Here is a 27605-nt window from a genome sequence, read left to right on the forward strand (position 1 = left end):
CTTTTCAACAGAGAGTGGGAGGGCACGGGGGACTCCAGGGGGACGGGGGGCAAGGGGGACGGGGGGTCAAATCCCTTTCTTCTGAAGGTGGGAAAGGTCAGGAACCTGCCAGGCTCTGACGCTCACATGAAAAAGAAATCCCTGGCCCTCTTTGGCGAAATGTCAGCTTTGAAGGCGGGTAAATCCGTACGGGTTCTCGCTGCTCTGATCCCCAGAATATCCGGGAGTCCTGATGAGGTGGTCAGGTGGCTGTTCTTTCCATAAGAGTACAGTACATGCTGTGCCAGGCCAGGTTTTAAAGGTCAGAGACACCCGGCAACACCCTGGCAACGGTCGACGTACACAGGTCTCCATGGGTACCTAGAGGAGCTTCTGTGCCCCTCTTTCGCTTCACCTTTCTGCCCAAGGGGGTTCCCTGCCTGAGGAGTAGCCAGTCTGGTGAGAAAAGTAGTCAGCTAGGGGTGTTTGCAATCGGGATATTTTTTTATCAAAATTCATTTTTACTAAATGAATTGGCAGACCTTAAAGATTTTCTGGTTGTCTGTAGTCGCCCATTAACCGACAGCAAGCACTTGGGGAACTCCCTGTATCCCCTCCATGAATCTCCTAATATTGAGTAACTGCTGCCGTTCTGTTGTTTGTGAGTTATGTAACTTGCTTAGGGGAGCAGGACTGGAAAAGATGAAACTGTCATGTTGCTGCTATCAAGCTATTTGTTTTCTCTACACAAAACAGGTGTAAGACCACAAAGAAATGTAATCTTTCATCCTTAAAAGCACGGGCCATCGGTTTCTAAAAAATATTTGTGAGTGTGCAATTCTAAGAAAAAAGTTAATGGTTTTCCTGCTGTTAGGTGAGAGTTCATTTTTACGGAGTTAGCCTGATAACTGCACTGAGTAAAAAGGAGTAATTCTCCAAAATCAACACTATCCAGCAGTTTCTACTACTGAAGCTAAAGACAGCAGCACTTTGCTTAACTCAGACCGATGAGAAACGTCCACCAGTTTTTCAAAGCCATCCCTTACCTGCCATTCTTCACTCATTTAGTTTTCTTCCTTGGTGCCCAAGATCGTATCTGGCATTTGTTAAGGAATTAATGAGAATTAATTAATTCATTTTAAATCACCATTCATTCATGTCGATATTTCACAAGTGTGATGTTTTATTATATTTGTTACAATTGTCATGTGCGTTACAGATCTGATATACACAATGTAGAAATGCTGCACTATTGCAGCAGACAGACTATCATAGACAGCAGCGGGATTGGCATGTACAAAAATACACATTCACTTCCTTACAAACTACCACTCCAGAATCATACTAATGTACATATAAAACTATACACAATAAACAAATGGAGGTTATGGAAATATATTATATATAAAGTTTTTGCATTATACATGTATGAAGTATTGGCAGCAAAGTGACAGCATAAACATTTTAAAAATACCAACAATACATAAATATACTATGTACACCTGTGACTACACATATACCTACACAAACATACTCCCCACGTTTTTGCCACTGTGTCTTCTCTATTATAAACAGAGACTGGGATAGGATGAAAGTGCTGCAACATTTTTGTATTCCTACATTCCTGCCGGGACCTTTAAATCATTCCCTATAAGCTGTCCTTCATTGACAGCAACTACTGGCTAAAATGGAATGCTGAGAATAGGCTAATTCACTTTTTATTGGGATATAATCGGGATTGCCACTTTGATAGCTATGGTGATGGCACAGTTCTTTAACTTGCTCAAAAGGGTATTGCTCCAAGTAGCTACATAGTGCTGTATTAAAACCACTAAGTGTGTTTTCAAAGAAAGTCTAACACAAAATAAGAAATACCATTAGCTCATGAACAGTATTTCCTTCATACAAGATCTCTATTTTCAAAGGTTTTTGCCAATTTTACTACTGCCAATGCCAACATAAAAAATAGCATAGCATATTGTCAATGACAATGATAACTGACTATAGCAAATACACACAGATGTATACTGTGGCTTGTGTGTTATAATATATTTATGAAACACTGGCACATAATAGGTTACCTTTAAGGGGGTATAATCTCCACCTGGCTATTCTGTATCAGAGATAAAAGACCGATATCACAGTTCTCACACGCCTACAACAGTACACATACAGTAGGCCTAAAATTATTACTTGAATTAAAGTCCTACAGTAATTGTCTTATCTTTTATTACAAAATACATACATGGACACAGTTACTCCCACACTTGACAACTGAAGTCGACAACTAGCTTGGAGTCTAGCTTTAACACCTGTTAATATCATTTATTATGCAGCAGAAACTAGTGCACAGTCTATTAGCTACATCAGTACTTTGTAAAGTACAGTATTTTTGTAAAGTTGTAAATGTAAATGCACAGAAACAGCACATTATATATCTAGACAGCGTTTCTGCTAGTTCCATTGCTAGTTAATATATTTTTTACAAGAAATGGACCCTGTACAATACACTATACAGCTGTGACTGCTATATACTGTAGTGTAAATGCAAGCTGTTGGTTTGGGTGGGTAGCGTCTTTGTTCCTAGAAGGTGCATTAGTGTGGACACAAAAAGGAAAATAGTTTCATGGTGTGTCTGTGTGTGTAAGAGACCCTTATGTGAGGAAGATTTAGGACTGCGTGTTTGAGAATCGTTGTTTCAGTCCAGAGTGCTTTTCAAGGTCTGGGTGGGGCAGGATGGTGTGGACAGCACTGTACACAATGTACAGCTGGCTGCCAGAGAACCAGGAAGTAGACTCGACAGCAAGTCCATTTTGGAAATGATCCTCTTCTCACACGTAAGACTCTTCAGCGAAAAGCATTTGGTCGAAGTCGTCGAACCTGGGGTCGCTGCACCTCCTGCTCTGCCACTCCCGCTTGGTCTGGACAATGGCCGAGGCCACCTCCTGTGTGCTTCTGCAGCAGGAATCGGGGTCTGTGTGGGTGTGCGAGAAGTAGTCCCTCACGGCCTGGCAGAACCTGGGCTCCGGGCCCAGCCCCTGGCTGCTGCGGAGAGGCTCCAGCGGCCCAGAGTCCTGGGGGCTCCTGCCCAGCGAGGCCTTGCCGTCCTGGCCCAGTACCTGCTTGTGCAGGCTCTCTAGGTCAGGGGTGGAGATCCGGCGCAAAACGCAGCGGCCTACCGAGGGTTCCGACGCCCGCCGGCCCATGCTGGAGGTCCTGTTTGAACCTTCCTTGGCTGGGATGAGGGAGTGGGAATTTTGCCTCTGGAGAGTCAAGCTGGAGGAGGCTTGTCCAAAGAACACTGACTGGGGCAGACCGCCTCTTACCGACGACGCGTTCTTCTGAGTGACGTCACTTCCTGCGCTCCTTGCCGACGCCTGGTCATGCAGCTGCCTCAGTTCCTTCACGGTCAGCACTTTATCTGTGGCCTTGCAGACGGGGGACCTGGGGTCCTGCATTTGCAGCATGGCTTGTTGGTAGGAGGGAGGGCTGTTGGCCCTCTTCCTAGAAGGTTCTCCAAGTCCATGGGCTTTCCTGTCATTGCTCAGTGACAACCCATTGGAGGGGAGGGACTTGTTGTTCTGCCCATTGCCCAGCTCCCAAGGTTCTTCCTCATCCCAGCCAGTCATGTCCTGCTGCCGTAGCGACAGTCGCCGGTCCCTCTTCAGCCACGTGTTGGGGTGCAGGCCATGGGCGATCTTGTGTTGGCCCCACTCGCAGGGCTCCCTGGGGGCTGAACTAGGGGTGATGGCGTTGCCATGGGAGAGCGGAGAGGTGGTGACAGGGGAACGAGGGGAAGTTGGGGCAGGGGTTTTGGGGGAGGAGGTCCCCCGAGCACCCGAGGGCTCGACGGGGGCAGGGGCCGTGCAGTCCATGGAGCACTGGGAGAAGGCGCTGTCCAGCGAGCTCATGGATGAGCCTGAGGGGGACGTGGCGGGGGAGGACAGGCTGGAGCAGCTGACGTCCAGACGCAGCGGCGAGGGGAGCTTGTGTTTCCGCCGCAGGACGTCCCGCAAAGTCCGCTTGTCCGGCTCGACCTCCCTGCCCCCGTCCCCTGGACCCGTTTGCCCGGCCCGGGTAAGTGAGTCACCCAGGCATTGCACAAAAACATCACCCTCGCCTTGTCCGCCGCACATCACACCGTCGTAGCTGGTTTTGCGGACCGCCATGTTGTGCTGCCCGAGGTTTGGCACCAGGCTGGAGGCGGGGTGCCGGATGGCGGGTTCAGAACATCGCCGGAGCCAGCGGCCCCCCTGGCAAGCCCGGGCGTCCTGCTCGGAAGGAGGGTCGGGCTGGTGCCCGGACTGGGTGAACTTCCTGGGGTTGACCGCCTGTCGGCGGACGGGTGTATGGGGCACGGGGTCAGGGTCATGGTCGGGGTCGGGCTGGTCCAGGTCGCAGTCGCTCAGGGTGATGACGGAGTCACGGCTCCTGTTCTCCTGCTTGTCCTTGCAGCCCCGCAAGTCCTGGAAGGGCGACTCGGTGTCCTCGTTCAACTCGTTCTCCAGACTGTCATAGGACGAGTCGTTCAGCTGGACGGTGGACACATCTGCAGGTAGAGACACAATGTCATTACATTATACTTATTTTAGATCACTTACAGTTGATTTGGCTTATCAGGGGACAATCCCGCCTGGAGCAATGTTGGGTTAAGGGCCTCACTAAAGGGCCCACAAATCTTAGTGTGGTTACACTGGGGTTTGAATGACCAACCTTCCGGGTCCCAGTCAAGCAAATTAGCCACCTGCACTCTCCTGTCAGTCTCATATATACTCAGTGACCACTTCATTAGGTATTTATTTGACTCATATCTTTGTCATATCTATTTGACTTATTGGTCTTCTGCTGCTGAAGCCCATCTACTTCAAGGTTCGATGTGTTGTGTTTTTGGAGATGCACTTCTGCATACTACTGTTGTAGAAGTAAATGAAAGAAATTACTGTTCATGCAGCTTCCAACGGTGTTGAAATCTCAACAGCTAATGGCTTTTGGCCAGTAACTTAGATCACATTTCTTCTCCATTCTAATATGATGTTTGATATGAACAACTGAGTCTATAGACCAGAGGTCATCAATTCACGGTCCTCAAGGTCCAAGAACTGCTGGTTTTCCACCATCCCTTTACCTGGGAGTCAGGTGTGAGGACAGTCTGGCCAATCAGTAACACCAATTGTTGAGCTAATCACTTGGGAGAAAAGAAAACCAGGGACGGATTTGGATTCGAGGTCCAGATTTGATGATGGCTGCTGTAGACCATGTCTGCATGCTTTTTTGCACTGAGTTGCTGCCACTTGGCTGATCAGAAATTTGCATTGAGGAGCTGGTGTGTACCTAATAAAGTGGTCACTGTGTGAATGTGGCACATGTAGCCAATGGTCCATTCATCAGCATAAGGAGAGCTGGAATGGGAGCAGTGTGTTGAAATGGCCTCAAACACGACTGTAATTAAGCCCGTAATTACAGGGGGCAGAATTTGATAATGAGAGGTGATTGTCTGAACGAGCCACTGAATAGCAGTGTGTTGTGACACCACTCCACAGAGCTTTGGCTGTGCAGAGAGTACAACACCTCCTTTCTCCCTCCACTGTGGGCTCTTTAGCACCGGGAAATGGCCACCGGTCAAAAAATAAAAAACGCTGTTGTTTCAGCCACAAGCCATTGGCCCGCTCTCTCTCTCTCAGACACTCGACCCTGTAGACCTTTACACAGGACAGTGGCCAATGAGATCACCAGCAGGCCGTTCCTGTTTGGCTCTGTTTCATGATGGAGGCATTCCAATGGAAATGGACAAACTGACCAATTCACAGGATAATCACACCAATGAACTTGATATCCTCGGTACAAACACACAAACTAACAGACGTGGCTAACAGGCCTATTCACTGTGTAAGTGCACCAACATATTGTGTGTGTGTGTATGTGTGTGTGTACTTGCACGCACGTGCATGTCTGTAGGAGTGGGTTCCCAATCCCACAAGTCCTAAAAGGAATACCTATTATAATGAAAACAGGGAAAAGTGTTTGGTTGGCAGCACAAATAAATAGCTAGTGATCTTTATAAAGCTAATGAACAATTATTTATACATCCAATCAAACAGTTATCCCTCAACTCATTTTAGTCAGAAGACATGATGTTTACCAGATATGTGGCTGCTGCCCTTATGTGGGAATCCACCAAACAAGGAAGTGACATCATCTCCCAGCACCTCACAGCAGTGTTCAATCATGAAGCGGACCACCTCGGACACCTGAGGACAGAGCGGGGGTCATCAGAGCGTTTACAACAACAACAACCCAGTAGCTCCAGCAGGATTCCATTTTTTGGAACACAGAGAATATACAGTCCAAGCTTCTGTCTCATCTTAATTAAGATAAAAATATGCAGTAAAATAAAACACTGTTGGACATTCAGTCACACAATCATATAAATCTGCAAGGGGACCTGGAGCTGTCATTTCTCAACTGTCATTTTGTCTGAAGGCCAAAAAGAGACCACAGTTTGGCTGCTGTCATAGGCGTTTGAAAAGCTCTTTTTATTTTTACCCTGCCAGCCAGACACTCATTGCGCTGTTTATCCTAAAAAAAGAATCTAAATTATATCTGTGGGTTGTGTGGGAAACAAATGGAAGAAGAGAAGAGCTCTTGTGTGATCTGAGGTCTCGGAGAGTCACCTACACTTCACCATACAGGCTGTGATTGGCTTTGAGAGTCCCATACACTTCACCACACAGGCTGTGATTGGCCCTTAGAGTCCCCTACACTTCACCACACAGGCTGTGATTGGTTCTTTCCTGTGGAATGTCTACATCTCATGTTTTTATGTCTGCGCTGAGCTAATGGAAAGCCAGTACATACACAAACAAACAAACTAGGCTAGAAGACTAAAAACTCCAGTTTTCACAAAGAGAGCTGCCCTCAGGAATCTAAAGGAAAAGCTTTGGTTTTTCTCTGTTGGGGAAAAGCAAAACTCAATGCTCACATCTTTTCTGGTCAACTGAAAGTGTAACAATTTGTATTCTTTTACAGGAGTTAGGAAAACAGATTTATGACAATCCACCATAACTTTACTATTGTGCAGATGGCCTGGTGAGCTATCACAAACACACACAGACACACACACAAACACACCCACAAACACACACAGACACACACACAAACACACATGGACACATACACAAACACACACGGACACACACAGACACAAACACGCACATGAACACACTCACACGAACATGTACACTAAAACATGCATATGGACACACACAAGCATGCACAGGGCCACGCGCACACATACACACACAAATACTCAAGGACACACAATTGCAATACCAATTAGCCAAGCCAGCACGGCTTTGGACTGTGGAAGGAAAACTAGGGCACTGTACACTGAATTAAACCTGAGAACCCCTTAGGTTACACAGCTAAGGTACCTCATTGTCAATCATAGAATGATGACGTTTATTCTACATACAGCATATTCACACCTAGCCTGTCTGACTGACTACAGCTAAAGATTCAAGGTAATTCCAAGTTACCTTTCAAGAGTATAGCTGTGGTTTATACACTTTCATCCTAAGCAAAAAAACAGCAGAAACAGTCAGAGGGATTGAAAACGCTCATGAAAAATGGAGCATTGATTGGCTGGAATAATGAAAGGCAGTGGTATCAATGGCGATTGCAGCCTGGAGCCTGTGGCCTCACCTTCTTGGTGCCTTCACTCTCCACGTCCGGGCTGCAGGGGGCGGGAGCCCAGAGCATGCTGGGAGCGATGCAGACGGAGAGGTTGAAGCTGTTCATCTGGTTGTCCTGAGCGTGGCGCTGGATGCAGTGCAGCACAGCCAGCATGTGCCTCAGGAGCGACTGGTTCTCCCGCGGCAGGCTCTGCACCAACCTGGGAGGGGTCAGAGGTCAAGGGACAATCATTCTGTGACCTCCCCATTTATTATTTTTAATTCTCCTTTACCTTTGGTACAAGTGTCCTCTCTTTTAGAGATGGGACGGTATGTACCCTGTTATTTTTTGCTTCTAGGAAATAGTTTGTGGGGCTAACACACTTCAATTGTTGCTCGTTCTGTATATTTTGTTTTTTTTTGGGGAGACTGACAAGAATTTATTTTCCTATTAGAACCTTTGCAACCTCTCTCTGTATCTCCCCTCATTCTCTCTCTCTCCTCTCCCCTTCCCCCCTCTCTCTTGGTGCGGTGCCTCGGTTTCAGGGGGCAGCAACTGAGCCTGTGAGAAAAGAACCCTGGAAATAAACAAGACTGTGGGTGGTTTGGGGTTTTAGAACTCCTGTGATCTGGATATTTTTTTCCATTGACCAAAGAAACACCTAACTGTAGCTGAGTCAGCTGGACTGTTATGATGTACTAAGCTAGCCTGGAAGCCAAAATGCATCTGTACTGGTACCTCTGGACTGCCTGCACCTTGTCCTCCTCGCAGTCACCCGCCAGCCCCACCCACTGCTCATAGAGGTCCTGGGACAGCAGGCTGCCTGGGATGTGCCTCAGGAAGTCCTGAGCGGAGACATGTTACTGTATGAACAGGGCTGTATAAATAAGCTTGATTGATTGATTGATTGATTGATTGATTGATTGATTTCCACCATACAGTTTATCATGCACTGTACTGCATCCACGCAATAGGCCATACAGGTCAAAGCAATGGAGTTCTAGAACACTGACTGACTAAATTAGAAAGAAACCATCCCAAAAAACCTCTTCAGAGGGTTTAATGATACGATGTGTGAGGAATAAGAGTTCACACTGACTAGTGTGGGGAAGGCAGGCTAGATAACTCACTGAATAGTCACTAAGCCCCATATGTCGCTATACTATATGTGAGCTTGTTTGCCACAACCTAAGCTGTGGAACTCTAATAAAGACATGTGTGGTTGATAAAAAGTCACAAATATACTTGGTTTGGCTTAAATCTGTTTTAAGACACACAGGAGACTGCACATGTCATGCTGAACTCATGCTGGGAAGTCATCCTAAGATATGCATAATTGTACCAATAGCAATAGTTTTACTTGGATCATGGAACACAAATGGAAAGCTCTAGGATGATATGAGAAGCTCTAAAACATGATAAATATGCGTGAGGGCTTTTAAACACCCAGCCCCCGTTCTACCTTGAAGACGGCGGCGGTGACGAAGATGGTCTCGCAGGTGAGAGGGAGGGTTTCGGTCCCAGTGTTCAGCCGCTCCTTCATCTCACGGCAGGCCTTCGCACTCGCTGAGCGCCGGAATATTCCGCGGGTGAACGGGCCCTCCCGGAAGAGAAACGCCAACATATCCTACAGAGAGAGAGGGGGGAAGGGGGGAGGGAGTGAGAGAGAGGGAAAGGGAGAGGGGGAGGGAGCGAGAGAGAGGGACAGAGAGAGAGAGGGGGGGGAAAGGGAGAGGGGGTGGGAGCGAGAGAGAGGGAAAAAGAGTGAGTGACTGACTGACTGACTGACTGACTATGTCTAAATGAGTGACTGAGTGTGTGTGTGTATGTGTGTCCATGTACAAGCTGGCTGTGAGAGTGCCTTACAAAAACAGACTCTAATGGCATTCCTTCAGAATTATAAGGACTTGTCTGAGGACTATTTTGAATGGAGATTCTCCATACAAGACTCAATTTAGTCCAGGACTTAACCTGTGTGTATGAAACCAGCTCATACAGTATTACAGTAGTTTTCTTGAATTATTTTAAAGTACAACAACCCTAGTCTGCTGTTTTTTCCATTGGTAACTGTGAGTGTTGCTCAGGCTTTCTGGCAGGGGTGTCCAGTCTGATCTGCACAGGGCCGGTATGGGTGCAGGCAGCTGGGGGCGGGGCACTCACCATCACCGGTTTGGGGAGGGCGTCGCCCTGGCACACGGCGGTCAGCGGCAGGCCGAAGAGACGCCCCGAGGCGGGCGACGTGGGCGAGGGGGGCGGGCAGTCCAGCTGGGGGCTGGACCCGCGCCAGAAGGCCCAGTTTATAAGGGAGCGTTTCCTCCGCAGGGGCTTCTGCGCTGGCTCTGAGGGGGAGAGAGAGGGCTTTGACTGGGGGGGAACACGTCCGGACCCCCCCTGGGTCGCAGACGGGAGACAGACACACTGCTCTGTGTGAGAGTCTGGTCTGCAGAGCGGCGGTTTGTGCGCTAGGGGAGCAAGCCGGCCTGCTGGCTGTTTTTAGACGCTGTGTCTGTTTGTGTTCAGCTGGCTGGGGGAAGGGGGGGGGGGGTTTGTCCAAAAAGCACACGCCCAACAACTCACGCATTCCACTGTGAAAGCACAAAACAAGCCGCGCCTGAAACGCATTCTATATTGTCCGTTCTATAATGTCGTTCTCGTGAAATGTTTAACTACATTGTTCTCCCAAGTGTAATCCCTATTAATATTTAATATGTAGTGAGTCACAGGTTAAACAGCTTGGGGGACTGCTGATTTGGTGATTATATGCACATCGAACCAGGTGCAGGGCTGGGCAATTATAACAGGGACCATACAGCACACTGGGACTCCATATCCACACAGTGAAATGTTCAGTGTTAATTCAACTCTAACAGAGTACTTGTCATCCCTAATATACTTATATGTACTCTGTTAGGAGTTGAATTAACACACATTAGACATTTTAATATGCACCTTCATTAACCCATTATGGACTTAGGTGCCCTATAGAAAACCCACAGAAAGGCCTAGGAATCACAATGCATTCCAACGGTCATGTGTCTTGAAAGACGGTCATATGATCAAATACGACACTGCCGTCACATCCGTCTGTTAAGGGCGATGTAACACGCAGGTCACATCTGCCCGTAATGGGTTAAACAATGCTTTGATCGCGTGCGGGGTTGTCAGGTCTTCCTGTTGAAGATGCACAGGAGACTGAAACGCTGGTTAATAAAGTTGTGTATTGGGTTCCAGCGTGTGAGCTCTACTGAATTGTCCCTAACATTACAGGTACAGCCCATCAACACAGACAAGTTCAGGGGAAACTGAATGATAGATAGGTGAGTTCAGATAACAGTAAACAGCCAGGTGTCCTGTGACCTGTAACACTGATTATTAAAAAGCCATGAAGTACAGAGAAATATGCAATGTATAATTATCTTTAAAAATGTAAAAAAAGACTGATCTAATTATGTGACTTATACTAGAAGGAATTTGAGTCGAGGCTTGTGGTTACATCTGCAATGCCCTGTGGTCCCTGAAAAATATGCAAAAAGATCTCACTCTCTCCCTCTCTCTCTCGCTCTCTCTCTCTCCCTGTCACTCTCTCTCTCTCTCTCTCTTCCTCTCATCTTACCTTTTGTCACCCTTAATGTATTGTGGATTGTGAATCATTGAATTTAACTGAATAATGTGCCAATAAAGGTGTGTCAAAACTAAAATAATGAAACTCTTTGTCTTTCTCCCTCTCAATCTATCACCTCTCTTTTTCTGAATCCCTCTCTCCCTTATCCCTCTTTGCCCATCTCTTGTCTCTATCTCAAGAAGGTGCTTGCTAGCACTTTGAGATTGATGAGATAAGAAATACTTTATTAAACCCTGTGGTGTCATTTGTGATTGTAATTTGTCCTCTGCATTGGACCCATCCTAGCTACTTAGGTGCAGTGGGCAGCCAGAGTGCAGCGCCCGGGGACAAACTCCAGCTCTGAGGCCAGCGCCATGGGCAAGGGCAACGGCAGGAGCACACCTAACCTGACACGCATGTTCACTCAATGAAAAGCGCATAATAAATGTGATATATTATTATTATTGTTTTTATCGTGATCTTGTGGGGGTGCAGTGCGGGGCCGTACCCAGTATGGCCTGCTCCAGGGCCACGCGGCTGGGCTTCAGGATGAACTGGCACTGAGAGTCCAGAGGAGGCTGCTCCAGCAGGTCCCGAGGGCTGAGCGGCTCCTTGGCTCTCCCCGTCTGTGAGGCCTTCCCCCGGATGTGGCTCATTTTGATGCTGAAGGGGAACTCGTGCCCTTTCAGGGGTCAGAGGTCAAAGGTCAGTCATGTTTCAGTCACACTCGCCTTAAACAGCCCTTTGTTTTCAATGCAGCGTGCAGAGGTAGTGGTGCATTATGTTACGAGAGTCATTTCTATTCAAATAAAGATTTCAATTCACAAGAAGCTTAAGCTGCTAATAGGAAAAGGCTTATTTTTATTTCATGCTAAATGCTATTCACCGATGAGAGGGTAGGGAGGGTCATCCTTTCGGGAGCTCACCCACAGCTGGTAGTCTTTCACACAGCCCTGTGCAGGACAGACACAGACAGAAACATTAAACAGTGCCCCTGTGCATGCACACACACACACACACACACACACACACACACACAGACATGTACACAAACACACATACACACACACAGACACACACACAACACACACGTACACACACATACATACATACACACACAACACACACGCACACACACATACATACATACACACACAACACACACGCACACACACATACATACACACAGACATACACATCCTTGCATGTGCACACACACAAATGTACAGGTGTGTGCGCACATATACACACATACTGTACACACACACGCATGTTATATTGCCAACTCAGCAAGGTGTGCTTGTTATGGTTGACTCAGTGACTGCTAGAAGCGTGAAGATTCCCACTCTGAATTCCCACTCCTTCTCAACTGGACAAGCAGCAAACACCTTCCAGACTATAGAGTAACACCAGTCCTGGCACCATTGTTCAGATGACTGTATTAGACCAGGCTTTCACAGAGTCTGCTGCTACAGTTCAGTAATGAGGACCTGAACAGGGACTGGATCACGGTGTAAATAAGGCACACTGGGGTAAGCTTACCACAACCCCAAACTGCCGCAGTGCAATGGCGATGACCTCTGTAGTGCAGTCTGATTGGCTGACCGTCAGGGTCTTGGCCTGGGGGAAAACCATATTACATTACATTATTGGCATTTGGCAGACGCTCTTATCCAGAGCGACATACAGTCGATTAGACTAAGCAGGAGACAATCCTCCCCTGGAGCAATGCAGGGTTAAGGGCCTTGCTCAAGGGCCCAACGGCTGTGCGGATCTTATTATGGCTACATTGGGATTCGAACCACCGACCTTGCGTGTCCCAGTCCTTTACCTTAACCACTATGCTACAGGCTGCCCGTTATGGCAAAAAAACACTTAAATAATCTGTGTGGGAGTAACAGTGTTTGGTTATTATGGTATATACAGATGTACGTGCATGTTGTTATAGTCACTGACACTATTGTAGTGGGGTTGGAGCAGAGTTACCGTTGATGGATGACCACATAACGTTGGACACCTCTGAATTCCTACCTCAGGGTTTTAAATCTGTATAACAGTCACTTTCACGGAAAGCCCCTATTGTGTTTGGTTATCAAATGCAGATGTAAGAGCATGTTGCTATTGTGATTAACTCTACTCTAGTGAGTGTAGGTAGTTAAGATAGCATTGATGGATTACAGCATAACGTTACACACCACTGCATTTAAACCTCAGCTCTCAAAGTAAAGTAGACGTACTCATGTTCATAAGATTCTCATGTACGGTATGTTCAACCAGAGCGATGTTGCCATGATACCTGGCTTATACGGTCAATATTTATAATAAATGAGAATATTGGAATATATAACCGAAACATTTCATTCTGATCACCAGCTGTGGCTATCAAGTACACACACCCATCAACTAAAATAAGTTTTACAAGGGGTCCAGTCTAATCCAGATCAGGGTCCAGTCCACCAACTAGATGTATGCCTAGTCTGATATATAATTAAATATAGCTGAAATCATGTGAAATATTTACAAACTCACATACCTTATGTTATACCCAGGCATAAAACCTCCTTACCTACTCTTTTATTAGGAGCAAAGAAGTACTTTTCAACAGTGTTAAATCAAGTCTAACAGAGTACATACAGTATGGCTCCTTTTGAACTCATATGTACTCTGTTAGAGTCGAATGAACACTGGAAATTTTAGTGCATGGGGGCATAAACATGGGCACACAAATTACACTTCATCAGTTCACAAGTCAGTTTTTAAAAATCTCCCTGAGGGTATATAAACGCATACCTGTGTCTGCTGAAAGCCCAGTGAGGCAGCTGGCTAGCTCATGTAAGAGAAAATCTGGGGCCTGTACAGCCTGTAGGGATTATGAGCGCTTTACTTTGGGTTCACACACAGCTGGTGAAGAGAGTGATAGGGCGGTGCCTTTATTTAATTACATTGCAAAAGTACCTGTGTTTTACAAAAATGACAAAATTACAAAAATCTCATAAATAAAAACAAAATCTATGTTCTGGAGATTTTTAAAAAGAGAATAATTCCATGTGGGGATTAACTTCTGAACTGATACTACTGATAGTGATACTACAACAGGGCTCTGCAGAGACTTTTTCAGGGGCAGGTGCTCCAAGTGAATCCCGAAAAACCAATGCAGTCTAGAAAAACTGTTTTACGAAAGCTAGTTATTGTACACAATATATTTAACCAAAATGAATGAACAAAAATTAATGTCTGCCACAATAATAATGCACTTAAAAAAAAAAATCAAATCAAAGGGGCAAATCTAACACTTGAAGGCAAAAGGGGTAGGTACTGTACTGCATCCAGAGCGCCCCAACACCTCCCACCCCCCTATATGTGCCTGCTGTTCACACATTGACCTAGAATGTTCTCTATCACACAGGCATAAGGGTGTTGCTATGGGGGGCAGATTGCGTTTGGATGGTCCAGTCTGTCCTCCGATGACAAGGCCAAGGACAGTAGTGTGAAGGGACAGATTAAGCTACTGGGACATCCTGCCCTCGAACCAGGCCCTGGGATAATCACAGACAGGTCTGGATATTGCTTTGCTGCAGTGTGAGAGAGCTAGAACACACACCCGATACATACACATGACACGATACATACAGTACACGCATGTGCACACCTACACACTGAAATAGAAACAGAGACGCCGAAAAGAAGTTTAAAAATACCTACACATGCACAGTTCCCAACGTCCTTCGCGAATATTCTGAGAGCGATCGTTTTGGGTTCTTCTTTTTCTCGCTCTTCTTTTATTCGGCTGGAAAACAAACATTAAAAAATCAGTGCCAGGAAAATCAGAGAACAAACATGATGAAATATATAAGCAAAAAGATGTACAAAATAAACAATACACAGTATATTTCATTTCTAGACACAACACCAATCTTAGAGTCTTGTGAGTTCAAAAAACTACTGTAAGAAATTATGGTTCTGATGGAAAAAAAACTAAAGCTTGTATTTGTGAGTTCCAATAATATAACATGCTGAATCAGTCCAGCGATTAGATATTGTACAGATGACACACACAACCACTATAACAATTTACTTTCTGAGTAATGAATTGGGGCACATCATAAGCGTGATTCTAAAATGGGTCAAATAAGAATATAAGATTTGTTGATATTAATGACTCAGTTGAGAACAAAGGGTCATGAGAGTAGGGTGATGCGGCCAGAGGCTGTATGAGATCACACAGAAATAAGAGAAATCGTGATGATGATGATGATGATGATGACGATGAAGATGATGATGATGAAGCAGTGCAGAAGTGTGAAAGTACATCCTAAACACCTGAGTAGAAACCTTACTGAGAGTGCCTTTGAGCTGCTTATGTTATATTCGCAGTTGATTACCTTTTTATGAAGGAGAGCCACCTCTCTTTCTGTTCCACCGAACTGAGAGAAGGAAAATATATATTTAGGAAAATAAACACTGGCAGTTTCTCTTGCCGGCTTACATAAGTTGTAAAAGAGTGATCCTTCGACTTAAATTATCGAGGAATGACAATCAGTCTTGAGTCTCAAAACTGCAGATACACAAGACTGGAAAAGGCAAGACAAGGCACAGAACAGAAGTGATATTTTACCGTTGAATTATTTTATATCATGGACATCATAGTGAAGGTGTGCCCAGGTCTATTATAGTACAGTTGGGCCCAAGTGTTATACAGTGCAGGTGTTCACAGGTCCTATACAGTACAGGTGTTCACAGGTGTTATACAGTGCAGGTGTTCACAGGTCCTATACAGTGCTGGTGTACACAGGTGTTCTACAGTGCAGGTGTTCACAGGTGTTGTGCAGTGCAGGTGTTTCCAGGTGTTATACAGTGCAGATGTTTCCAGGTCCTATACAGTGCAGGTGTTCACAGGTGTTGTGCAGTGCAGGTGTTCACAGGTGTTATACAGTGCAGGTGTTTCCAGGTGTTATACAGTGCAGATGTTTCCAGGTCCTATACAGTGCAGGTGTTCACAGGTGCTGTGCTGTGCAGTGCAGGTGTTCACAGGTGTTATACTGTGCAGGTGTTCACAGGTGTTATACAGTGCAGGTGTTTCCAGGTGTTATACAGTGCAGGTGTTCACAGATGTTGTGCAGTGCAGGTGTTTCCAGGTGTTATACAGTGCAGGTGTTCACAGGTGTTATACAGTGCAGGTGTTCACAGGTGTTGTGCAGTGCAGGTGTTTGCACGGCCTACCTGAAGGTTGCCACGCAGTTGCAGGTGGGCCAGCCCATGACGAAGCTCCTCTCTGGGTGCATGCTGCCCTCACACACCTCCTCCACACAGCTGGCCGTCCACACCTCACACACACGCACCTGGGCCTTCAGCTTGAAGTGCGTGGAGGACCTGAACGTGACAGGGGACCGTTACACACCCTCAGAGCACTCCAAGTAGAAAAACACTTGCCTTTTTTGGGGGGTTATAGGGGAGTTGAAATGTATAAGGAAACCCCTGCACACTACTCTTTAATGCTCCTCTTTATTGAGCTACATATACACAATGGTTTGGACTTCATCAGCTCTCAATCTGTCACAATGTCACACCATGTGAAATTTAACCCAGTAACATCTCTTTTTTTCCCCATAGACACAAGTGGACGGAACAAACAGCATTACTGAGCCCAACATTCATAATAACAGGGATCGACCAGTTGACCCCAGAACCTTGTGAACAATAAAAAAATCACTGCAAAAAAAGGCTGCCTTATAAAGTCTTATAAAGACTTAAAATCTTATTTCTTCAAGAGTGCATTCGCACATGTCTCTCTCTGTCTCTCGCTCTCTGTGACAGACGTACTTGGCTTTGGCGATGAGGAGGATATCGTCAAAGAGGAAGAGGCAGCGCTCCTGCGTCTGCAGGCCAGTCTTCAGCTGGGCATGGCCGTGTGTGACGAACGTCCGAGACGGGGTCAGAAACGACTGGACCAGGGGACACGACTCCGGGCTGACGGGCGACAGGCAGTTCTCCCTGAAAAACAAACACCCCTTAACATCACCAATCAGGGTCATCCTCAAAATCTGGATCTCTTACGCAACAGATGAGAGAATGTACCTGGGGCTTACGCAGATTAAAACAGAGGACAGTATTACATTCTGAAAATAAAAGCCTTGCGTGTAGGTACTGTTTTAATGCCATCACCTCTAAATCAAACGCAAGTCCTCCCTTAATGAGGGAACTGAATCAGGTAATTTACAGGCACGCAGGGACTAAACCACCATTGTAGCGTACTGACAGATCTGCTTTAACAAGGTTACTCGTATCCGAGGACTTAGCATGTTAAATCCCTGTGTATATTTAGACTGATTATCCTTGATATTCAGAAGCTCTGATCAACATTGTGAGGCTCAGCTGGTTCTGGTACTGGTTCAAGTGCAGTAGTAGAGTCATTTAAAATGTTTAAGTGCTTAATATACTTATGCACCTGCAACACAGCGCAACGCAGGGTTAGCGTGGTAGCTATCAGCGGGGCAGGAGACATCCAATCAGAACCAAAAACAACACTGCTTATACCACATCAATCATTATCCCTGTGTGACATTATGCAACGATGATCAAGGCAAGATCAATTAAGCACAGAAAAGTATTTGACAGATATACAACTATTATACAGTTATATGGAAAAGCATGGTGCCCCGAATTAAGTTATTGCAAGATTATGACATGATGTATAATATGAGGTTAGAGCATATAGTCAGGCTATCACATGAGGTTATAGCATACAGTTATGATATTATGTGTCGTTGTTTGTTAAAGAGCTTGTAGGCAATGCTCCATCTGCTCTACACATTTCAGGGAAGATGTCATCTCAGAAATGGGTCATTCGGGAAGAAAAATGTGTCCCTCCAGACACAAACCAATTTTCAGAAAAAACAGCTCATAAGATAACTCCACAAACTGAACCAACATCTGTCAGCCGCAACGGTTTTCCCTGCAATCAAAGGGCTCTTCTGGAAGGTTCTGAATGACTTCATGGGAAGTCAAAGAGACCCTTCATCAGCTTAACAGCCATAATACATCCTGAATACCCCTCCGACAAGGTTGAAAAGGCAAACCAAGGGTATATATGGCTTCAGGAACAGGAGACCTCAATCTCAGCTATGGGTGGACTGCAGGGGGAAAAAAGGGCATTTTTCTGAAGAAGGAAGGAAATAATTTGAGGGCACTGTCCCTTCCTGTTTATGGACTGCACCATGACACGTCCCCACACACACGCTTCCAAGCGATAAAGGTCTAATCCCTGGGAGAATTCCTTTTAAAACCACTGTTGATCAGAGAAACTGGTCCACAGTTAACCAGCAGAATCTGCACAAATTATAAAACTTGACCATTTTATTATGTATACTGTACACTAACTAATTAATCACTTGTTTTTTGGGGTTCATAATCACGACGAAACTACACCGCCTCACTAAATTATCCCACAAGCACACACTGACACTCGCACCCACACATGCTCACACACACAAACACACACACATATACAGCTCATACACACAAACACACACACATATACAGCGCATACACACAAACACACACATATACAGCGCATACACACAAACACACACACATATACAGTGCATACACACAAACTCACGCACATATACAGCGCATACACACAAACACACACACATATACAGTGCATACACACAGGAGCACGCACACACATACATACATTCATACATTCGCATACACACAAACACACACACATATATAGCGCATACACACAGGAGCACGCACACACATACATACATTTATACATACACACAAACACACACACCCCTTCATACAGTAGGAATCTGGCGCCACATCTACGGCATGCCTGTAAACAACAGGAAGGAAGGCTCTCGCTTGAGATGAAAAATATATTCGAGACGTTGCATGAATGCGATTATCGGAGAGCAAGAAGGGCCAAGAATCACATTGGGAAACCACATCGCCACTGCAAGGCCTTCTACATTCACCTCCACACTGAAACGGATCACTTCACATTCAGAGACGGAGGAAAGTAGGTTTCTGTGTCAATACTCCCGCAATTGGAGCCAGATGAGTTTTGTGGAGCACTGCATTATTTCCTTTGTAAGGGTGTATTTACTGATTACTGCCCAGCAAGTGGAACGTCCATGCGGGCTCGAGTTTCATTGTTCCAAGCAGAGGAATTGTATTTATTTTACAATTTAGTTTTTATTTGTGCTGACTCAAAGCGGTTTCTAGTAGCGTGGGCTAGCGCTGTTAGATTCCTGGTCTGAAGGAATTTCCAGTCTCTGTGCCTTTGTGCATGAATTGTAATGTGGCATAAATATTCTGCCTTTATTACTTGCACATTTATACAACTGACATTTATTTGATATTTAGACCATGTTTGCGAGATTTCATTGTTCTACTGTGGTTTCTATTCACTAACAGCACCACAGCAACACGAGGGCTTTCTTCAGTGAGGGTAGTGTGTGCTGTGGATTATCCAAGATAGTCTGACACACTTCTGGAGGCTGAAATGGCTCATCTTAATGTAAAGTACTTTCAGATCATAAAACATATAAAATGTACAGTACTGTGCAGAAGTCTAACGCACCCTAGACTTTATTATATATATGTTTTTTTGTGTGCTAGTATAAAAGAACACATTTGAGATTTCCAAATTTTCATTGTCCAAAAGATGTAATTTTACAGAGACATTTTTGTATTTAATAAAAGTAACATTTTACTGTAAGCAATTTACTACTTTTTACATAAAAACTTGATCAAGGCTGTCTGAGATCAGAAGCATGGAGCCAACCAAAGTCTGCAGAAGAACTGTGGCAAGTTCTCCAACATGCTTGGAACAACCTCCCTGCTGATTGTCTTGGCCAACGCTGTCCCGCAGTTCTATATCTCAGAGAAGTGATGCAGTTTTAACACTGAATATTTATTTAAACTGCATTTATATCGTGCCTTTATCCAAGGTGCTTTACAATGAATGTCTCTAATTCACCCATCCACACATACTCACATGCCATTAGCGAAAGGCTGCAATCAGCTTGTTGGGAGCAATTTTGGGTTAGGTGTCTTGTTCAGGGACACTTCGACACACCCAGGGTAGGGGAACAAACTGGCAACCCTGACTGCCAGCCGACTGCTCTTAACGCCTGAGCTAATGTCACCCCCTGTTGTATCTAATCTGGACCATGCCAATGTCAGCTGCATTAGCAAGGGCGACCTTCAGGTCGATTTTAACTGTCAGCAGAGTTGGGCAGGGAATGAGGGCGTACAATCAATAGGATGAAAGTGTCTCATTGCACCCCAGACCCATCTCCCCTTCCCCCCATGCCCCCGTTAACCCCCCAGAAACCACAAAATCCCCCTGGTCACCCCCCAGAAACCCCCCTGGTTGCCTCAGTATCTTTATGAGATCTGTGTGACCGCAGAATAAAAATTAGCAGGAAATGACGGAAAAGAGCGTTCTGTAGGCTGAGGTGTCCTGAACTGACACTGGATGCAGCAGTGAGCTCAAATGCAGCCAGACATTCAAGATTGAGATAGAAAATGTCAAATTTACATCAGTAAAATTCCTGATCATATACATATGCTGTGCACAGCCATTGGCATGGCATTAGCAGCTTGACAGTGTTGAGTTGCATGACATCAGCTATAATGAGGCCACAGAAGATAACCAGAGTACCTGGCGGAAATCCCAGCGGACACGGGGAGAACATGCTAACTCCACACAGAAAGGCCCAGGCCGGGATTTCCATCCTTCCCTCTGCACAGCAAGCTCAGCACCCAAAAGCAAGCCATCTGAACCTTTATCCTAAGGCCATAAACAGCCCTCTCATTTTAATATCAGAAATGTATTTTTTACCAGAAACAGTGCACTTCAGTCAAAGAACAGAGGTCGTTCAATTTCAGAGGTTAATCCAACACAATCGCAAATTAATCTCTATTTATCAGGCTCCCCTAGCCAAAAGAGAAGAGAAGCAGTGGCAATAAAAATAATCCTTCAAGATTATGTAACATATTAACAGACTTTGACAGGAAATTAATGCTCACAGCGCAGTACTATGTGGGTTATAAAGGTCCAGGCTCCAGTTACTTTAGCAGGGATTTGGGGGGTAAAAAAGATTCCAGAGAGAGACGGAGAGACAGAGTCGATGCCAGCAGGCAGCCAGGGGCGAGACAGGTCAGCAGTAATCTGAAAAGCACTTTAACGAGGCAAACACAGTCCAGACCGTCAGGTTTCTCCCATTGTGTACAGACCGCTGTGATTGATGGCCCAGAGACTCTGTGAGTACTGTCAGTCATCGTAAATCAGAAAGGAGACACGTCTTCCGAGTTTGCCTTAGGACAGAACGCTGGATGATTTACGGGGCCAGACTTCCATGTGAACCATGCAACCAAAACAGGGAACTACCTACTTATGTATACACAGCGCTTTGCGGACTTAAAGCACGACATTATCCAGGAGACTCTACACATCACTCAACTTCAGATTTGAGATGCGCTGTAAGTAATAACTTTGGCCTCGGAGACTTTTATGTTCAACAACAGACAAACTTCAGAAGTCTGTCGGAAGCTTTGTCTTGGCAGATGCCGGCGATAGCAATGCGTGTAACCCCCACTGTAATTCTGTAATCGTCTGGATTCCGTAAAACTGGACAAATGCAGGGGTTACTTCAGGCGGGAAAGGCCTTTCAGAAAAAAAAAAAAAAAACTTTTAAAAGTTCCGAACAGACTCGGAAGCACAAAGCCACAGACGCCAGTCCCAATGCGGCATCAGGAAATAACACGGCAATTACGCCGGGCCACTCCGAGGTCTGCGGCCGGACGAAGGGGTCACCATCTCCGCGGAGAAACGTCCCTACGCTTGGGCCTGACGTGGCCGAGGAGATGGCGTCTCCCCACCCCCTCGTTAGCCGCGCCGCTCCGTGTTTACCGGGAGAGCGGCTGTGCTCCGGGAGAGCGGCTGGGCTCTGGAAGAGCGGCTGGGCTCCGGGAGAGCGGCTGGGCTCCGGAAGACTGCGGCCCTGCGACAGTGACGCGAGGACAGCTGGGGCGCGGGCCCAGTTCCGACGGACCGCTGGGGGATAAACCCAATGCGCCATCCCGCCAACGGAAAGCAGGTCCCGTCACACAGCGCATTGTCAGACTAAGGAAAGTCCTGGCAGGTAATTGTCTGGTTGTTTGCGCACCTAAAGCCACTTAGGATTTCACTGACATGATTGAGCTTCGACGACCAGACCGTTTCTATCAGGTGACCTTTGCCCCCAAGGAGGGGGTGGGGTCACATGAGCATCCAAGTCAATCCCAGCAAAGAATGGGGTGATGAACTCTGAGCCGAAGGCCTTGTCTAATGACCCCTGACTCCTTTCAACTGACAAGAGTCAGTAATGATAAGAGCACAAAGACCAGCTCCTTCTCTGCAGAAAGCTCACCAACATCACTGACGTCTAGCAATTAGCAGCTCCTGAACAAGAAAACACACCTCTTTATGTAGTCCTTAACTGAATTGTAAGTGCACAGAGTAAAATAATGTTTGTAAAAAACCCATTTTACATCAAAAAATTAATATGAAAGAATTTATACAGTGAAGTCCATAAGTCTTAGACAAAGACATATTTTTTCTTGATTGGGCTCTGTACTTCACAAATTGTTAATGAAACAATTAAAGAGTGGTTAAAGAGTTTCAGCTTTTATGTTTTATAAAGAGTATTTTATATATTTTGGCTTTACCATGTAGAAGTTCCAATGCTTTTTTTATAAATAGCCCTCCCCCATTTCAGGGAGTCATAACACTTGGGACAAATGGCATTATGTGCCAGTGAAAGTCAAGGAAGCCATTATGAGGCTGAGAAGAAAACAGTCAGAGACATAGGCTAAACAATAGGCTAACCAAGTAAACTGTTTATAACATGGAGCTCACTGTATTACTTTCATATGGGTCCATGCTAAAACATGTCGGTTTCATACTGGTCCATGCTGAAATATGCTGGCTTCCCGTTGGGCCATGCCAACGTAATGCTGCTTCTGATTGGTCCATGGTGAAACTGGCTGACGTGTCGCCGTGCTACACAGTACCTGGATAGGGTCCTGGATTTGGTGAGTGCCTTGCTGATGACCAGGGAAGGGGCGGACTGCCGTCGCAGCGTTTTCATTTTCTGCGTGAGAGAAACAGAGACAGAGAGAGAGAGCGTGATTTTCAATATGCACTATGTCCCCCACAAACAATGAGCACTTACATTATTTAAGGGGTGGAAACCCGCCAAATTCTCAGAAAACAATTTTAAGGATATTTTATAGGCTCAGATTTTCATTGTGCTTGGTTAATTGTCTTTAAAAAATGAATAAAGACACGCACCACTGTCTCTTGCAAGCATATGCTTGCAACATTCCCAGACGTAAGTAAACAACATAGTATAATACACTGGCATTGCACGCTGAAAGAATGGGAACTCTGTGCTGGAAAGAGTACGTGTTTGTCATTTATCATATTTCCCCAAGCATTCTAACCTCTACAACAATACCCAGAATTTGCATTAGCAAAAGGAATTTCTTTCATTGTAGGAACAGGCCCAAAAAGTCTGTGTCTTTCAAAGGGAGAACTGGTCAGAGAGTATTGCCGTTCTTATGCTATTGTGTGTACATGTTTACATAGCATCATATACAGTACTGTGCAAAAGTCTCAGGCACATGTAAAGAAAATTCTGCAAAACAGATTTAGCTTGTGACCACCCTTCACCTTTAAAACTGCATCAACTCTCTTAGGTACACTGCCCTGCAGTTTTATAAGAAAGTCAGCTGGTAGGTTGTACCAAATATTCTGAGAACGGGCCACAGTAATTCTGTAGGCTTTGGCCGTTTCGCTTGCTTCTGGCTCTCCAGATAATCTCCAGTAGTTTTTATATGAAAAGTGGTCTATTACTTAAGATTTAACTAAATTACATTTTTTGGAAAATTAAGGTTTGGAAATCACAAATGCGTAAGAGGTACTTTTGCACAGTACTGTATGCATTAGTAACGCATACAAATGCATACAGGAAGAAAATGACCAAGCTGATATTGTGAAATTCAGAAAAGACTTGTATAAGACTGAATGAAATGACAAGTCCTACAAGCCAAGCAAAGCCACACAAATTGCAGCTCTTCTCGAGGCCCTTATATTTCTCCTTATCACTGTGAAGTATCAACCGATTCGGGGAAATCTGAAATTCCCCTTTGATTGACCAATGGTGATTCGGAGAAGATATGACCTCAGTTTCCTCATGGTTAACTCCCCTGCCCATCAACGGAGCTGCCCCCCCCCCCCCCCCAGAGGGGCAAAACCACAGGGCTGTGGTGCAGAAATGATCTGAGCCGCACTGCCTTCCCTGGGCCATCGTCGAGAGTCTGGGAAACTGACTCTTCCCACTTCCAACAGGATGCCTCTGACGTTCCACGGCGTTGGTCTGACACAATCCCACAGGGAAGTCACGGATTTCCTTGTCACACAGCGTGACAGACCAAGATAATAGATCTACATGAAGATCTTATACATTTAAAGGACAATGCAAGGGAAATGTACGATGTCCACCTTGTTGGATGTCTACATGCTGGTACTAGTTGATGTCGTCTATTTTAATAAGCTTGTGGAATGGGGTAAATCACTAAGGGAAAACTTTACATGAAAATCTGGGTCATTGAGAGAATTTTCAAGCTAGATATTAGAAGCATGAGTGTGAAAACACAACCTAAAACAGTTGGCAGTTGGCTTCAGACAATTTCCCAAAACATCTGAAATAGACCGTCAATTAGTAGACACATTACTTTATAAAATTCTGCAGGTAAAAAATGCTGAGAAAATTCCTTCTAATAACCAGTAATCATCAAAGCAATGGCATTAATACTGTCAATTTTTTCTGGGGTCCAAAACAATACAATTACTCATATTTAGAAAGAAGCTGAAACTGGGAGATATTGTTTGAGGAATCATGTGTGTGTGTTTTAAGATGAGTATTAAATGTGGGTTTAACGCTTTGAAGAGTAGGTTAGTAGGTTTTCCTTAAAAAATTCCTTAAAAGTCGGTGTTCTAGAACTGCATTGCTTTCAATGCCAGTAGTTATTATTAGTTCAGCATTAGAATGTTCAGTTAAGAACATTCTAATCTCATATTTGTGACCTCACAACTCAAAGGGTTATGTGGGATTAAGTGTGGGAAAATACTGACTCCACAGATTTCTCATCTCCACTCTATAGATGTCCATTTGAGGAAAGGCATATGCACATCTGACCTGGAACAAATCTAAAGAACAAAAAGCACAGACTACACACTGCCATACCATATAATAATAATAAAATGAAGTCCAACTGTGAAACAATTGCAGAGATTAGGGTCTCTTCTTGATTTACCATGGTCAGGTATATGGATTTTAATGTCCATTACAACGCAGCTCATTTTCAATTTTCAATGTTTGCATGAAGGCAGAATATGGCAACCAGCAATTTGCCATTGCAGCATTTTCTATGGAATGCATAAATTGCAATATCAACTTCTCACCACACAATCAGCACGGCGCTGTTTGACTTCGATATGAAGCACGCCCACCTGTTTCACTGCACAAATGCAAGCGTAAATATATAAAAAAAACATGAACAATTTTTAAATACTATGATTATATCACAGTAAAACGATCATTTATTTTATTGTGGCCAGTTTCCTTACTTCACAAGCAGTTGCAACTCTAATTAACTACATTTTCCCAGTGTGCACATGCACTGATTTCCCTGTGCTGCATACAGTAACTAGCATTATTTGAACAGGTGAACTTGCGCATTTAAGATGCAGCAGATGCGCTAATCAGAAGGCTGAGAGTCAGAGATCCAGCAAGACAAATTTCATGGCAAATCTGTCTAAACATCTTGTAGAATAGTCAAATTGAGTCTCTTCAAAAGCAGAAGCCGCTCATATAATTCAAAACATAGCTTGAGCTGGTCAAACAATGTAGAGCCGGTCTAACTGGCCAACCAGCGACCAGCTGTTTCAAAACCTCAAACAGCACAGCACCTCTGGCATCGGACAGCTGCTACAAATCCTCCATGCGGGAGATAGCCTGCCCCTAAATGCCGGGGAAAGCTCGTCCCGGCCCCCTCCTTTTACGCACAGAGCCTGGCACGTGCCGGCGGAGGTACCACAGCTGCCCCAGCCAGGGACGGCACACAGCGCAGAGGGAGAGTCTGCACACTGCGAGGGTTTTTCTTGCACACACACACACACACACACACACACACACACACACACACACACACACACACACACCTGTCTCCTCTGCCCATTCTGCATCACCGTCACTTCAATGAACCTCTGAATGCTCTAGTCCAGCAAAAGCACACTGCGCCTCTTTTGTCCCCGATTGGGTAACAGTAACCATACTGTCCAGCTTTCATACACCCCTTTACGGCGCTTCTTAATCGTTTTTTTCTTTTCACTTTCAATAAACGATTGTTTTAAGATACTGTTGCAATGAGAAACAAATACATATATAGGCAATGCACTGTTTGCAGCAGCAGTTATATATGGAAGAGCTGAGTCGTTTTTGAAAGCGATACCCAGGGCCACGGTATTCAGGCTAGACATCGTCCTGAAGGTAAAGCATCGTTTTCGTTTGCTCGTTGTAAGCAATCTGTTTATTGAAAAGGGGACGACTACCTAACTACAGGTGACTGCGCTTTAGTAGGCTATGCCCCCTAACTGTAGGAATCTACGGTCTACAAAGAAAGTTGAAAGTCGCCAAGACAATTTATTTCCTAAATCAAAGTTTAATTTTCCTATATGATCGCCAACAACATTACAGATTCAAATAGCATTTTGAAGTGTAGTCAGCATTCTTAGACGCTCAATTTTAGGTATATGGCTACGCGTCCAGTACAAAACGGAGTTGATTCTGCAGCAACGAATGAAGTGGTTATCTAGCCCACATCATGTCGTTATCTTATTAAAGGATGCCGATGCAAGGGTTCTCTTTGAATCTGATGCATTCCTTTAGGGTAGACTCTGTCAGATATACGCATATCATTTTCTACAGTTACTGGTCTGAGTAAATATTACCTGCAAATAACACAGTGTTATACATTAAACAGTGAAATGCTAATACTAAATTATGCAGCATTGTGACAATTACGCAAATATCCAGCATACATATATATATATTACATTATCGTCGGCTCAGGCTAACGACGCTCAAATACAACCAGGAGACAAACTTTTCCGCGTACCTTTTTGTTCTCAGGTAAGGAACAGATCTTGGCTTCTCCTGTCAAAGATGCAGACCGACTCTGACCAGAATTCTCCTGCTTGGGTGACATGGTTTCCATTAAAGCTGATATA

At 45.0% G+C, this 27605-nt stretch overlaps 1 protein-coding gene across 1 annotated transcript; it reads right to left on the reverse strand.

Annotated features, from left to right (window-relative positions):
* Window positions 1-1573: 1573 nt before the first annotated feature.
* Window positions 1574-27605, reverse strand: LOC133116940 (rho GTPase-activating protein 20-like). The gene is made up of 15 exons (XM_061226970.1): window positions 27494-27605; window positions 23324-23403; window positions 17072-17242; window positions 16472-16621; window positions 15634-15675; window positions 14972-15038; window positions 12794-12871; window positions 12138-12204; window positions 11760-11933; window positions 9811-9989; window positions 9113-9277; window positions 8389-8495; window positions 7681-7870; window positions 6119-6227; window positions 1574-4528 (listed from the first exon to the last, which is right to left on the reverse strand). Exons 1-15 carry the CDS (start codon window positions 27590-27592, stop codon window positions 2811-2813), a joined length of 3396 nt encoding a protein of 1131 aa, XP_061082954.1. The 5' UTR covers window positions 27593-27605; the 3' UTR covers window positions 1574-2810.

The sequence above is a fragment of the Conger conger genome, chromosome 17 (assembly GCF_963514075.1).
Source record: "Conger conger chromosome 17, fConCon1.1, whole genome shotgun sequence".
In the NCBI taxonomy this organism is placed as follows: Eukaryota; Metazoa; Chordata; class Actinopteri; order Anguilliformes; family Congridae; genus Conger; species Conger conger.

Coding starts and splice junctions, on each gene's coding strand:
- LOC133116940 (XM_061226970.1), bottom strand. CDS start 27,592: ATGGAAACCATGTCACCCAAGCAGGAGAATTCTGGTCAGAGTCGGTCT. Junction 12,872..14,971: donor TCAGAATATTCGCGAAGGAC/GTTGGGAACTGT, acceptor GTTTTCCCCCAG/GCCAAGACCCTGACGGTCAG. Junction 6,228..7,680: donor AGAGTGAAGGCACCAAGAAG/GTGAGGCCACAG, acceptor CTCTGTCCTCAG/GTGTCCGAGGTGGTCCGCTT.